Source organism: Quercus lobata, chromosome 9 (genome assembly GCF_001633185.2).
Source record: "Quercus lobata isolate SW786 chromosome 9, ValleyOak3.0 Primary Assembly, whole genome shotgun sequence".
Classification (NCBI taxonomy): Eukaryota; Viridiplantae; Streptophyta; class Magnoliopsida; order Fagales; family Fagaceae; genus Quercus; species Quercus lobata.
In genome coordinates this window covers 34,038,081-34,052,394 of record NC_044912.1, presented here as the reverse complement: position 1 = coordinate 34,052,394, position 14,314 = coordinate 34,038,081, and the positions used below count along the sequence as shown (strand labels likewise).

The following is a 14,314-nucleotide window of genomic DNA, read 5'->3' as shown; positions in this document are numbered from 1 at the left end:
GATTGTCCAATTGCAAGAGCTGTCCGGGCAGAGTGCCAATTGTCGCTAGCAAAGCTGAACACAAATCCAGTTTCATTTCAAGATTTATGTGCTGATGTTCGACTGCAATTCTCATCTCCAGAAATGAGCTGTCTGGACACCCTCACCACACAAGACATGGCCAAGCTTAATTTTGCAGGGGTGAGACTCATGAACGAACATCAATGGATATTGGGTGTTGTGGTCTGAGATTGTGAAGGAGTGGAGAGTGGTGTTGGCTGCGTATTGTAACATTATGAATACACCACCTCACCCAAATCTCCTCCATTTTTTGGTCCTACACAAAGCATTTATTTTCTGCTTTGAAGCAAGATTTTGGAAGGTGGAGATTGATTGTAAAGATCCTAGTTTGAGGATATCGAAGGCATGATGGATAACTTTCTAGAAGTGTCATTGTTTAGGATTAGTACATCTTGTAATGTTGCTTCTGATGCTTTAGCTAAGCATGCTCAAGTCATTGAGGGCCCTCTGATTTGGTTAGAGTTAAGCCCTCCATGCCTTCAAAACATTTTACATACAGATTTTCATTATATCAAGATCATCTACCGCTTGAACTCAAAAAAAATTAATTAAATTTTTTATTTTTTTTAAATCCCACCACCAAACTAAAACCATGAATTTTTGACAGCCAAAACACTAAAACAGAACCAGATGCCCCAAGATTTGGGGCAGAACAATCAACTAAATTTTAATAATGACCTAGAAATTTCCCCAAAGAAAAATGAGGATCAGCCAGCAAAGTAGAAGAAACATGGTAATCAATTGGTAATGAGAAAACAGACTTCCATTTCATTATAAGATAGATAATTCAAAATGAGATTATATTCATTACGAGACAGATCATTCAATACTTTTATCCAGTAAACCTAATTGATAACCTCCTCCTAGACATTCCAAAAACAATCAATACAGCCACCGATAACCAATCAACCAATAAATAAATTTCTGTACAAAATTCCTACCTATCTATTTAGGGGTTATTGCAGAACCAAAATTCAACATGAGTAACATGTTCGAAGCATTTCCAAGGATCCACCACACAAACTTTTTTTCTACCAACCATTTCATATTGTTACCAATTCTACAAGCCCCCACTTTTCAGCATGTTCTCAAAGTTGCTTCCTACTGTGCCTAACGTTCAGTTGTATAACACCTCTCTCTCTCTCTCTCTCTCTCTCTCTCTCTCTCTCTCTCTCTGTGACAACCTAACCATTCTAAACGTGCATGATTTCATGGCAACAACTGTACATAAAGAGGCCGGACTCACTTCCAATTAGGACCCAACTTCTCTGTCTGAAGGCAATACATAGAGGTACACATTGCCTTAAGAACCACCAGCATTTGGAAGTCTGACCTGCTCATGAGCTTTCAAAGCCTCCGAAGTGAAATTCTCCAAAGCCTCAAAAATTGGAACCAAACCTGTTTTTACACTAGTAGAAGCTGCATCGTGAACCCATCTAACGGTTTCCTTATGCTTGGCTCTCTCTTCATAAAGTCTTTTCCTCATCGAATCCAAATCCACCTTTAAATCATCCAAAGGTGAAATGCCACTTTCGGAAGGAACCTTTGACACAGCAGTTTTATCCGACACTGTGTCATGGTCAAGCTCCATCTTCCCTGTCTCCATGCGTAAGGTTCTAAGCTGTTTCTCAAAATCTTTTGAGAGAAATTCTGCTTCAATCTTCTGGCGTTGCTCCTCATTTTGCCTTTCCCATAACTGGCGTAAGCTTACGGCAAATCCATGCATGGAATTTGCCACTTTTCTTTCTGAAATTCCTTCCATTGCCTGGTACCAATCATTGCAAATTATGAAAACTGGAGGAGCTCCAATTCGGCCTGGGGAAAAAGGGGCAGGTCCATCAGGTGTTTCTTCTTGTTCTTGGTTAAGGCACCTTAAAAGCCACCCATTTAAGGACTTGACATAAGATTTCTGGGTGTTAATCCAATTGTTAAAGCGGGAGCACCAATTCAGAAGCTCCATTTCAAGTTCAAGAGTAGCTTTCAAACCTGAATCTCTGCGGGAGCTTGTGTTCGCTTTAAGAGAGCGAACTTTGCTCTCCATGATAGCTTGGAACTGTTTCTGGTGGCACTTAAGCATGGACTTCCACATTTTTATCAATCTGCAAATAAAAAAGGCTACTAATCATATCAAATGAAAGCAAAGTAGCATACAAATAAAGTTCAATTGCTTGTCACTTCCCACAAAATAGTGGATAATCTTTTAATCTTTCCATCTTTTCTACAAAATCCCCACCTAGAAACCGAGGGCATGTAAATGATTTGCAAGCCTTTGACATATGCATCACCACTCACCAGCAAGTCATTAATAGTTTTCAAAAATAACCAACCAATTCCCAGCTGGTGAGAGGTAAATACATATTCAAATGAGATCTCAGTAAAAACTTCAGTTAGTCAAGACTTCATCAGGGTATGGAAACAAAACATTTTAGAATGTAATAAAAATAGGAAGATCATTTTGTCAGTATGATAATCACCACAAACCCCTAACTATTAGTGTATAACAAGTTTAGCCCCCCTTTTAAAAGTAAGATTTCCAAAAAACCATTCTGAGCTATATTCTCTATAAAATTTAGGAAAAAGAAATAAAAAAGGAGATGAGTGTGAGAAGATTATCTTCTGAAGATATGCACACAGGCCAGACATGTATAGGAATACCCTTTCACAACTTTTCCATTATTGTGTATCCATGCAAGAAGTACTAACCAAGCACCAAAATGATAACCATTAACTAGACCAAAAGGGAAAGCAATTTCATACCCATGAATCAATTGAGTGAGTTGGGGCTGGAGTTCTTCATCTCTCAACTTATTTATTCTGGTTGAGATAGCATCAACAGCTCTTATACAAACATTGATTTTTGTCAGCAACTTTCTTATTGAAGCCTGAGCAGCATCAATCTTACCGGTCTCTGCTCCTCGGTCATCTAGAAATTTTAGTCTCTTGCACTTTTTTTCGTAAGTGACCCGCAGCCTTTCTTCATCCTAGAATTAGAGCAAATAATAAAACATGTTATAAAGTTATAGAGCAAGAACAAATATTTAAAGTGCATGGATCCTTAATATAAATTAAAGAATCATTGAAGCCTTGAAATGTCCAGGTCATACTTGACATCTCTCAGTTTTTTTTTTTTTTTTTTTTTTTTTTTTTTTAAAAGGACTTACTTGACATTACATAATTATAATATCCTCAGATCTGGAATAGATTTTAAACTATTCTAAACCAGTGAGAAACAATCACTTGAACGCAAATATGACATACGTTTACCCAAAAATGTTGTTGTACAAATGCATTGATATAAAATCTAGTGTAGGATTTTTTGAGTCATACATCCAAAAAGCTCTACAAAAGAACATGAATATGAACTCTGAAAAGGAACAACCCAGAACAAATACTCCTGTTCCATAATGAGTGGCTCAGTTTCCAAATGCACAACTTTTAAGGAAAAACTAACATTTAAATCCTTTTAGAAGCAATCAACACACAGATTGAGGCACATATATTCATATATAACAAAGGGTAATGTGAGAAATTAATCATTGTGGGACAGGGAAAAATGCAGATTGAGCCACTCAAGACAGAGTGAGTATGTGAAAAATATACATTTGCCAGGAAATTGAAGAAGTTTCCCTAACCATTGTGGCCAGACTGTTTTTAAGCTTAGCAACACACATAAACATGCGTGAAAAATCCTAAACTCAGAACAATATCTTCTTCAGTGTGTAATCAAAATCACGCTCAAGTGCAACATGAACAAATGGTGCTATTAAAAAAACAAAGAAAAGACGTGAAAATGAGCTAAAGAAACAAATTGATGATTTCAAATTTTGAAACCAATGACCAGTACCACATAATAACTACATACATACATACATACATAAGGGCAGGAAAGGGCTAGGTGGAATAGGTAGTGTCTGAGTGGGCTTTTTGTGCGCTTGTGTCTGAGTTAGAGAATGAGAGAACAAATTTCACAAGGTAGAGTAGATGATTAACAAACCATGAAAACTGATAAAGATCAGTTAAGAAAATTTTGAATGATAGACTTCATCATTTTAGATCAATGCCAGTAAAGGTTGCTAATGAACCTATGCGGTAACGATCAAGAAGCATTTGGCATCATCCCTGAATCTCTGATATTGTGGACTCTTATTGGGGTAGAAGAGATATTTGTACCAGATACAATTTCCTTTAAAAGTATTACCATTTGAGAGGAATGTTTGCATTCTTTACTTATTATTAAAATAAATAAAAAAGGAAGAAGGGGACTGTTTCAATGCATAGCGGCTTAAGAATAGTATCAAAATATTGAAAATCTCATGAATTGCTCAAGAAATTTAAACATCACAAAAGCCCATCATACTATCAGTGTATTTTGTGTGTGTGTGCATGTGGTCATGTGCATGAACTTGAAATTCCTTCTACAAGTGCTATAGGAATGCATCTATAAAGGAATAAAACCCAATCTCAAAGCCTAAATTAACCCACCATCCTTAACTAAATTGAATAATAAAGAGAAGATAGTGGAAGGAAGTAAAAATATCAGAATTTGATATATCCACCTTCAAACAACTAGGATACACAAGGTCTCCAAAAAGCAAACTGTTCTACAGACTTTTAACAGGTGAAAGCCTCAATGTATATTTTAATGCACCCATACCTTAACTTCCTTATATAGCTTCTTCTCCCAGGCATAAAGTTTATCCAAAGTTGATGAAAGGTTTCCAGGCTTCATGTTGAAGTCCTTCACAGATTCCCCAAAGTATGCTTTCGCCATTTTCATAGTCCTTTTAGATATTCTTACTGATGATCTGGTCGGAGGTTGTGAAGAAAACATGGATGGTGCTACCAGATAGCAGATCCTAGAAAAGATCACTGCATAAAGACACAAGTTTCAGGAGCTAACAATTAAACCTCATCACCCAAGAGAACTCAAACTTTGAATATGATAGGCATTAGCCCACAAAAACCATGAAACAAATATGGTATTGACTTCCTAAAAAATACTAATATTCACATAACATTCATGCTTAATGATTCAACTTATGTGAGAATGTTGTACAGTGGCGGTCTTGTCTTCCCGCATCTTATAAATGAGTACTCTTGATGAAAATCTCATTGTCAGGGAATTATAATCTGAAAAACCTTATCTTATTTCCTTTCATTTAAAAAAAAAAAAAAGATTTAGATAGTTGCTTACACGACAATCCACCTATATTATGGGGTCAGGAAAACAGGAAGAAGACCCATACAAATGATGTTTTCATCGAATATATTCAGTGCTCAGCAGACGAATGTATTTTGGTCAATTGTGCATGTCTAATCTTATTCTACTTGATATAGTGAATGATTCAATCTGCTTCCCAAATTGATTTGCAATTAAAATCCTCCAGTGACTCATTCATCTTAAGCCCCTACTGCTATCAAATTTAATTTAGATGAACTGGTGTGTAGAACTGGGTCAAAAATGGCAAACCAGTCTCAACTAAATGATAGTCTGGGCCAAGGCTCTAGTGTTAGTAAAATTAAGAAGATTATTTAATTTATAAGCGGCTAAACCATTAGCAATACTGTACCAGAAATTGAATTAAAAATAAAATGCAACAAACATAAGCAACTACTCTATGTAAATAGCTTTTAGGAAGGTGTTTCAAATATTTTGGAGCCAAATACCAAACATGTGGATTTTTTTTTTTTTTTTACAAAATTTCGATTTACATTATTTCTACTCAGGAGAATGAGCCATTTTCTTTGACCTACTTACATGATCTTGCCCGTGCAGCACCACAAGGTGCAGTGCAGAGACGAAAAAGTTTTTCCAACCTACTTGAATTTGTGATCACTAGTATAATAGAGCATCTAAATAAACTCTCTCAACAAATATTGAAAGCTAACATAGTGCATTTGAAGAGCAACTTATAAACGACATTCCCACCAACAGAAACCAAAAATGCTGTAGAGTGAATGTAATTACTAATTACACACACAAAACTATTGAACACTCAATCAAGAAATATATGATAAGCTATTAGAATACCTTTAAGTGCAGTGCCTTTAGTCTGGTAAGGCAGCTTGCCCGCCTCAAGCAACAGGGCAACCTCTTTCCCATAACTAGAGGCAGTCTCAAATTCATCCCTGATTTCCCTCACAACTTCCCGAAGGTCCCTCGAGCCATGGTTCGACAATGTGGTCAAGCTACTTATCTTGGAAGACCCTGCATCTATTGGGGACGCTTCATCAACACCAAATCTCACTCCTTTCTTTACCGAAGACTCGGGTTCGGATGATATCGACACGATTGTGTCAGGACTACTACTCTTTACATCTTTTCCTTGGGCCGAGCTCGAGTGTAGTGAACTATCACCACTACTATGTAATGGTATTGTGCTTGAGCTTCCTGAACCAACATGTGATGGCAATGGCACACCCCTTGAAGTTCCTTCACCAGCATTCACATTCACATTCCTATTCTTATTCCTATTATTCTTATTGTTCAAATTCACATTCCTATTATTCATATTAACTTCCTCTTTCATCTTCTTCCTCTCCTTATGAACTTCCTTAACTACTTCTGGCTCCATTTCATCTTCCAAATCAGGAATCCCCTCTCTTGCCCTCACTTCCTTCGAGTCCGGACTACTCGTGGACGACCCGAATCCGAACCGGGCCTGTGGATAATAAGCCGGGTAACCACTATTATCATAACTATCAAACACGTTGAGAAAATCCCAAGTGGAAACCCTCGGCGGCGAAGGCGGAGGAGCCGGCTTACTCGGTTGCTGATCCCGATTATTCCGAGGATCATTCGCCGGCGAACCACCCATCGAAAACCCGAAAAACCCATTATTCCCGTAACCCGAATACCCGTAACCCGAATCGGAAAATTGCCCATTTGACACCGGGTATCTCTCCGGGTCCTCCATCACCACAGACTGTACTTGCGGGGCAGAGCTTTTCATGTAATACGCATAAGAAGTCGACCCGGTCGGACCCCAATTCGGAGCAGCAGCAGGATACGGGTACTGATAATCTTCAGGCGGAGCCCAATAATTCGTGGGAGGAGGTGAGTAATAAAAACCAGGTTGCTGCTGTTGTTCTTGTTCTTCTTCTGGGCTAGTGTGATCGTGAATGTGGATATGACCCGACCCGGAATCCTGATCCGAATCCGACGATAAGTGTAAATGCGAATCGTGAATGTCAATGTCAATGTCGTCGTCGTCGTCGTCGTCGTCGTCTTTGGGACTGTGGCTGAGAGAAATCGAAGTCGACGACGAGTCGTTTAGTTTTTTGGACTTTTTCTTCTTGCCTTGGTCGGAGGGCAATGTGAGGACGGGAGAACCGGGAGAGTCGGTGCCGATGACGAGCTCTTCGTCGACGAATTGACGCAAGGCGTCGCCGATGTTCTTGAGTGACTGGAAGTAGGCCACGTGCGAAGCCGCGAGGGCATAGCGGTGATGCGACGCCGTTTTGATGAAGTCCCTCCGTTCCTTGCAGAGAGTGACCAACGGCAGGTCGTCAACCTTGGAGGGTCCGCAGCCCATGGTAATTAAAACGCGGAGACGACAACGACGAGTCGAGTTTGTTGTTGCGATTACAACTCATAATGCCCAGCCCTGTTTGCACAAAGGCATTGTAACCAAATTGCTTTTAAGGAATAAATTAAAATTATAGTACTAAATATAAACCCTAGCAAGTAGAGTTGAGCAGAACAAAGATGATGATGGTGCTGATATCCATGTGTGCAGTGAGTAATTAATTTTTTTGTGGTGTAATTGATGAAGAGAGAGAGAGTGGTGCATGAGAATAAGTGAGAGAGAGAGGGGAGGAGGAAATCTGACCGTTGAGATCGATGGAGATGAATAAGAACCGTCCATGCGCCGAGGGAATCAGAGAGCAAATCGTGTATTGTTTTTTTGAAATTGAAATTGATGAATCTGAGAGACTCTGAGACTGAGATATATGAGTTCTGTTTCTTTTTTGGAATTTAGTTATTATTTTATTAATTAATGGGTTCGGAATAGTAGTTAGTAATTAAAAAAGACCTGGAGATTTGTAATGTTTTTAGGGATTTGTATTGTGCCTCTGACTCTGTCTCTGTCTTTTTCAAAATTTGTTTCAGAGAGAGAGAGAGAAAAAAAAAAGTAGTATTTAGAAGCAGCGAAAGAATAAAGAACAGAGAAAGAAGAAGGAGAAGAATTTTAGTAGTACTATTTACTAGTAGTGGTAAAAAAGAAGGGTCGTGGAACCTGCCACTGGTAACGCGCTTTTGTCGTCACTGTTCCTCTTTTTTCAACTCAGGCCCCTTCCACCGATTTTGTTTTTTGTTTTCGTTCGCCGTAAACTCGTAAAGTTAATTGACACTTTTGCGAGTCAACTTTGTCTTTATATTATTATTACCACCCCGCTGCCTCAAAATTTCACCGTTTTTCTCATTCTATAATTACGACATTTTGTCAAAATAATAATAGTAATAATAATTACGACCTCAATTGTCGTAAAAGAGAATTTTTTTAATATTGGGCAATCAATAATTAACGATCCCCTAATTCTTATAGGAGTATGTTATTATTTAATTTTAAAATTTATGTATTTGTCATGTTATTGCGTGCTTCTTTTATTTATTTTTCATTAATAGCTTGATAAGATTATTTACACTAACTTTCAGAATGTTTTAGATAGATAGGGATGACAATTAAAACCAAGATACCAATGTTTTAGACAGGGATGACAGTTAAAACCACATTTCTTGGGTACTTGCCCCTCCTCACTTCTAACTTGATCACAAATTATCTTATGAGGAGAGGCAATTTTATAAGATTTATCTCTCACAATATGTGTGAGACTCATAAAAATGTATCCCATATATTATGAGAAAATTATTAGGTACTCTCGAAATATGGAAAAATAATACTCCCTTCTCTCATATTTTAATGAGTAGACCCCATCATAAATGTAAAAAAATAGAGCATCATTCTCCATATTTCGGAGTATCTAAGAATTAATCCATGTTATAAAAGAGAAATTTCATAAAACCGTCTCATGAAATACTTTTTCCTATTAGAGGGGCTGGTTTATAGAGAGAAAGAGAGAGCAACCTGGCATGGCAATCACCAATGACGGAATTAATCTTTCATTTAAAAGGAGGCCAAAGAATGAACAACAACAAAAAAAATCACCATTTAAGAATGAGATTTATATAAAGATTCAAGACTAAATTAATATGTGAAAATAAAATTAGAATATATTCAATGTTAAAATATATATATATATATATATATAAAAGAAAAGACACTAATTATTTTTTAAATGCATTTCAACTTAATCATTTATGCAAACATCTATGCAAATATAACTCAATATTCTTTTGAACCTTAAGAATCTTACACATTCTATTTCCAGGAAAGCAAGAGGGTACCCTAAATTCTCTTATATAAACAAAATTTATGTTGTCATATCCTACCTAGCACCTAATTCCAAAAACAAAATATTATATATATATATATATATATATATATATATATGTAATTATCTTTCATAACAAAATGATGAATTGATGACTATGACGATGATAAAGAAATATAAAAATTTGCAAAAAAAAAAAAAAAAATTAACATGAAAAATAGATATTTTAATTTGACTCTATCGACATACTCAATATAATGTTTTATTCGCTAAACTACAAAGAAAAAAAATTTTAATTTATTTTTATTTTTATTTACTATATCAACAACCAAACATGTAGATTTTCTCCCAAAAAAAATGTAAATATATTTAAACTTCATTTTTTTTTTCTCTTCTTTATATTTTTCTCTTCTTTGATTCGAATAATTGAGAATAGTAATATAACCATATAAGTAGGAAAATTAAAGAAAATTAAAAGAAATATATTTTCCAATCCCAATAATTAAGCATTTAAACAAAATCATTAATAAGATTGTTCCAAAAATTAAAAAAATAATAATAATAATTTCCAAGAGACGTGTGGATGAACAAGGTACCTCAAGGTACTGGTGATCCGTGGCCAAGTTAGCAACCCTACTTAAGGCGATTAATGTTTTAAATTAAGAATCCATCTATTAAGTTTAGGTATTTCTTAACTGATAATTTTCTAGGAGGGGGTGGGGGTTGGTTTAGGTGTGTGTTAGTTGGTAACTATTTTGTTGGATTAACTTAATTCTTGAAAGGGAACTATGTATATTTTATTTGGAAATCTAAACTTCTAATTTTTTTTTTATTTTTATAAATCCTCTCTCTCTCTCACATGTGGAAATGCTAGCAGCATGAAGACTCCAAGAGAAGAGACTAAGTTTATAGCTGTAATCCTGTTGATTAAATTTCCACATTATACACCCCCCCCCCCCCCCCCCAAAAAAAAAAGATAAGATAAATCATCTCCCTATTTTAGTTTTGTGTCTTATTTAATTTCCTTCGTCCTAATTAAAATAAAGAAGGACTCACCTTTTTCTTTTCTTTTCTTTTCTTTTTTGCCTTTTGAGACTAGTGTTGGTGGTGCTCTTGAAACATGATAGAACTCAACTTTTTTTTTTTTTTTTTTTTTTTTTATAAATTCTTTTTTTGATGTGAACTTGCATATTGTTTGGTAAGCAGAATGTCGTTATTATGATGACCCCTAATTAGTTTTCTCCCCCATAACATGCTCAAAGCTGGGATTGGGAAGAGTAAAACACACGCACGCTGATTAATTTAACTTAACACCACCATCACAACAACTCCTTCCGTGGGCACTTTGGTAAATCTCGCATAACAGAAGTATACAAAACAAAGTACATTATTGCATTAGTTTATCACAGTTATATATGCATGTGCAATTTCTTTTGACTCAAGAGAGCAAAAAATATGGGTTGAGTGTAATACAATGAGTTATCATATACTCATTTTCACAATTATTTTATATAGTAAATTATGATTAATTATTTATCAATTTTATATAAGCTCATCACTTTTTTTCATCACTCAGAGATGTCAATCACAATAAATTGTTAAAAAAATGGGTATAAAATTGGTTGCAATTGATGTGAATATTTTTATAAGGCAATAGAGGTTAGGAAAAAGGGGTAGTTGTTTGTGTAAAGGGACGTGTACAAAATTAAGATAGTTAAATAGTTATTAGTTGTTAAGTATAGGTTTGATGAGAAGCCCCCCATGCATGACGTATACGTAATAGTGCTTCGCAGCTTGTTGTATCCAATGAGTGCCTCATTTTTGTAGCTTCATAATTCGTAATGCGTTGGCCTGATTCTAACCAACCAATACCTGCTTTACTAGGTAGGTGGTACAAAGTTAAATTTGACCCCGGCCTTGTGATCTTTATTCTTTAAGGGGGAGCCTTTTCCTTCTTCTTCTTCTTCTTCTTCTTCTTATTCTTATTCTTCTACTACTACTACTACTACTTTTACTTTCCTTTCTTTTGTTTTGATTGAACTTTTGTTTTCTACTCTCTCTTTTTCCTTTTTCAAATCCTTTTACTCGTGTTAGTGTAAATTGATTGCTGTCATGCATAAAGTTTATTAACGTATTGTATTGTGGGACCAAATCTTAGCATCTAAGAAAATTGTATTATAAGTTATAACACGTACAAATAAACCACTAGAAAATCAAAAATATAATACAAGGAGAACTAATCCAATCTTCTCACAATTAGGAAATAAAGAAAACAATTTAATGTGATTAATTAATTTGTCAAAAATATTATTGGGTCAACCATATGAAAGACCCATTCGGCCACTTGGAAAATTAAGGGCTTGTTTGGATTGAGAGGGGAGGGAGGGGGAGTGGAAGGGAGGAAAATAAAATTGGCTGAAAATAAACTAATTTTTGGCTAATTCCACTTAATTTACTCTACTCTACTCTACTCCCCTTCCCTCTCCCTCTCCCTCTCTTTCAATCCAAACGGACTATAAAATTAAGCAGTAAGGCATTTTGAATAGATTATATGTATAGAGCTTTTCCAAACATGATTAAGGGCTTGATCAAAGTGTGGTTTATTGGTTTAGCAAGCTAAAGTTCAGCTCCATAAGCTCCATTACCAAGCTACGCATACAATTGTTGGCCCAAGGAAACAAAATGTTACAGCCTCGGGAAGTTAGTTAATTAGTTGATAAGAAAATTTTGATATGAAATTTCAATGACTCAATTAAGTTCGGCTCAAATTAGGTGTAACTGGAAAGTTTACAATGCTAATTTTTTTTAACAGTATTAAGCCTATGCTTGAACCATCCTAGTGATATTAAAAGTTACAAGCACGGAAATGTAGCAACCTAAACTAGTTTTGATCAAAATTTTCCTTTTTCATGTGTTTATGAGGTCAAGTGACTCCTTTTTAATTTATTTACTTGAAACTCATCCAATTAAAACTTTTTCCATATACTGTTTATAATGGTGTTGATCCAGTTCATGTTAATTCGATGTAATTTAACCTAATTTGACTATGGTCTAATTAAAGTCAAACTTTGTGACACTATCTAGTAAAAAAATTTCAAACTTAGTGTTTGAGCAATTTCCCTGCAAGCTTACAACATCTCGCTCATTCTAAGCCCAATTCCGATTTGTGAATTGATTATTTGAATAGTGTATAATTTCCTAATCTTATATAGAAAACTTCATATCCTTAGAAGTGTTTGTGCGTGGTGATACAAATAGTCCTATCTCTCTCTCCTTCATCATCTCATTTTTTTTCTCTATTCTATTGTATAATCATTGAGTGAATAAATGAATTACTCATTTTTGGTTTGGTTTCCCTTTCTTGTGGGTTTGTGTCTTTGAATTTCTTCTTGCTATTAAGGCTATAAATGAGCAGAGTAGTTCATAAGCAACTTAAGCTCAAGCCCAAGTACTTTAGGCTTTACTATTAAACAAGTCAAGCTTAGATATAATAATGTGTTTATGATAATACTTGTGAACACGAGACTTGATCTTGATTTAAGTTTATATAATGTAACATTTTTTTATGTATTATTGTCTAAAAATATACTTCACAGAGACTTGAGATTATATTATATTGTGTAAATTTGAAAATACATTCATACGATATCAAATTATTATTTGTATGTTATTGATAATATGAATAGTAAAATCATAGTAAAAATTATATATAATTTTTTATAATAAAAAGTTGGTAAATAAATTTTTTTATAAATTCTTAAAAGAAAATTGTGGGGCCCGAAATCTGAGGTCTCAGCCCACTTTATATTAAAAGCCCAAAGCCCAGACCGAGGAGCCCTACAGCTAAGAACGCGCAATGAAAGCTCCTTGAAGGTCCAAGGATGTGGCCGAGGACGACTTTACGCCCAACATCTCACAAAAAAGCCTGAAGAAAAGGACAAATTCAGTACAAGAGCAGCACAAGGGAGAAAGCTGCCAACGCCTTAATGTGGAGCCCATCGCCTGACAAACCCATACTCATACCATGCTGTCCAGCTTTTCCCAACCACTCTGACGTAAGGATTGATAAGACAAGTAACCACCCCGAACAAGGAGAAACGGACACGTAGATGAAGAATGGGAAGGAAATACTAGTATAAAAGGGAGAGAGAGCTGAGAAAAGAGAGGGGAGACCCATAAAAAAAAAAAAAGAATGGCGAAGAGGAGACGCTCCTCGGACTTAGTCCGAGGAGATAAACCTTTCAAACCCCATCCGTGTAAGGCTTAGCCCTATAGGCCAAATCCACCTTTGAATGGGCTTTCATGAAAATCTTGACTAAACCGTTGCCCAACGACCAAGGTCCAGCCTTTCCAAACCCACTCTCTACAAATCATATTATTCGGGCCCTTTATATACGAGTCCAATGTCATCCTTGGGTCGTTAAAAATTGTGTCCCTACAAAAATAATTAACCAAAATAATAAATTTTCAACTACAATCACCAAAGATTTATGAATGGATAAAATAGTTGGTCATGATGTTACTATATGAGAAAATAATAAATTAATCAATCCATTAACTTGTGAATAAACTCGAGCTTATCCGACAAAAAAATGAATAAAGCTTGAACATGTAATAATATTTGGTAATGAGCACAAGCTTGGATCATATTTAAAATAAAATTAAATGAATAATATTTCTAAACTCTTAATACTTAGAACGATGTTTAGCAAAATAAATAAATAAATAATACGTAGCTCGATTCGCTTGTTTACTGCCCTATTTACTTTGAAGTTTGAACAACTAGCATTTTCCAAAGTGGGTAGTGGGATTGACTCCCTCCATTTTGAACTTGGGTTGATTGGGATTGTTTCACTTC

General features: G+C 35.5%; 1 protein-coding gene across 2 annotated transcripts; it reads right to left on the bottom strand.

Annotated features, from left to right (window-relative positions):
- Positions 1–808: 808 nt before the first annotated feature.
- LOC115960384 (nitrate regulatory gene2 protein-like) lies at positions 809–8,229 on the bottom strand. Of its 2 annotated transcripts, XM_031079260.1 has the most exons (6): positions 7,893–8,229; positions 6,092–7,667; positions 4,715–4,929; positions 2,818–3,041; positions 2,047–2,159; positions 809–1,875 (listed from the first exon to the last, which is right to left on the bottom strand). In XM_031079260.1, exons 2-6 carry the CDS (start codon positions 7,593–7,595, stop codon positions 1,364–1,366), a joined length of 2,568 nt encoding a protein of 855 aa, XP_030935120.1. In that variant the 5' UTR covers positions 7,596–7,667; positions 7,893–8,229; the 3' UTR covers positions 809–1,363. The 2 variants fall into 2 exon arrangements, with proteins under 2 accessions (XP_030935120.1, XP_030935119.1); XM_031079259.1 differs by having other exon boundaries at positions 809–2,159; positions 7,893–8,228.
- Between the last annotated feature and the right edge of the window lie 6,085 nt (positions 8,230–14,314).

What these genes read in the sequence shown, in the direction of transcription:
- LOC115960384 (XM_031079259.1), bottom strand. Translation starts at nt 7,595, where the DNA reads ATGGGCTGCGGACCCTCCAAGGTTGACGACCTGCCGTTGGTCACTCTC. An exon ending in TAAAGGCACTGCACTTAAAG is followed by an intron (nt 4,930 to 6,091) that starts GTATTCTAATAG and finishes GTCTTTATGCAG; the next exon opens with TGATCTTTTCTAGGATCTGC. An exon ending in CTCACTCAATTGATTCATGG is followed by an intron (nt 2,160 to 2,817) that starts GTATGAAATTGC and finishes TTTTATTTGCAG; the next exon opens with ATTGATAAAAATGTGGAAGT.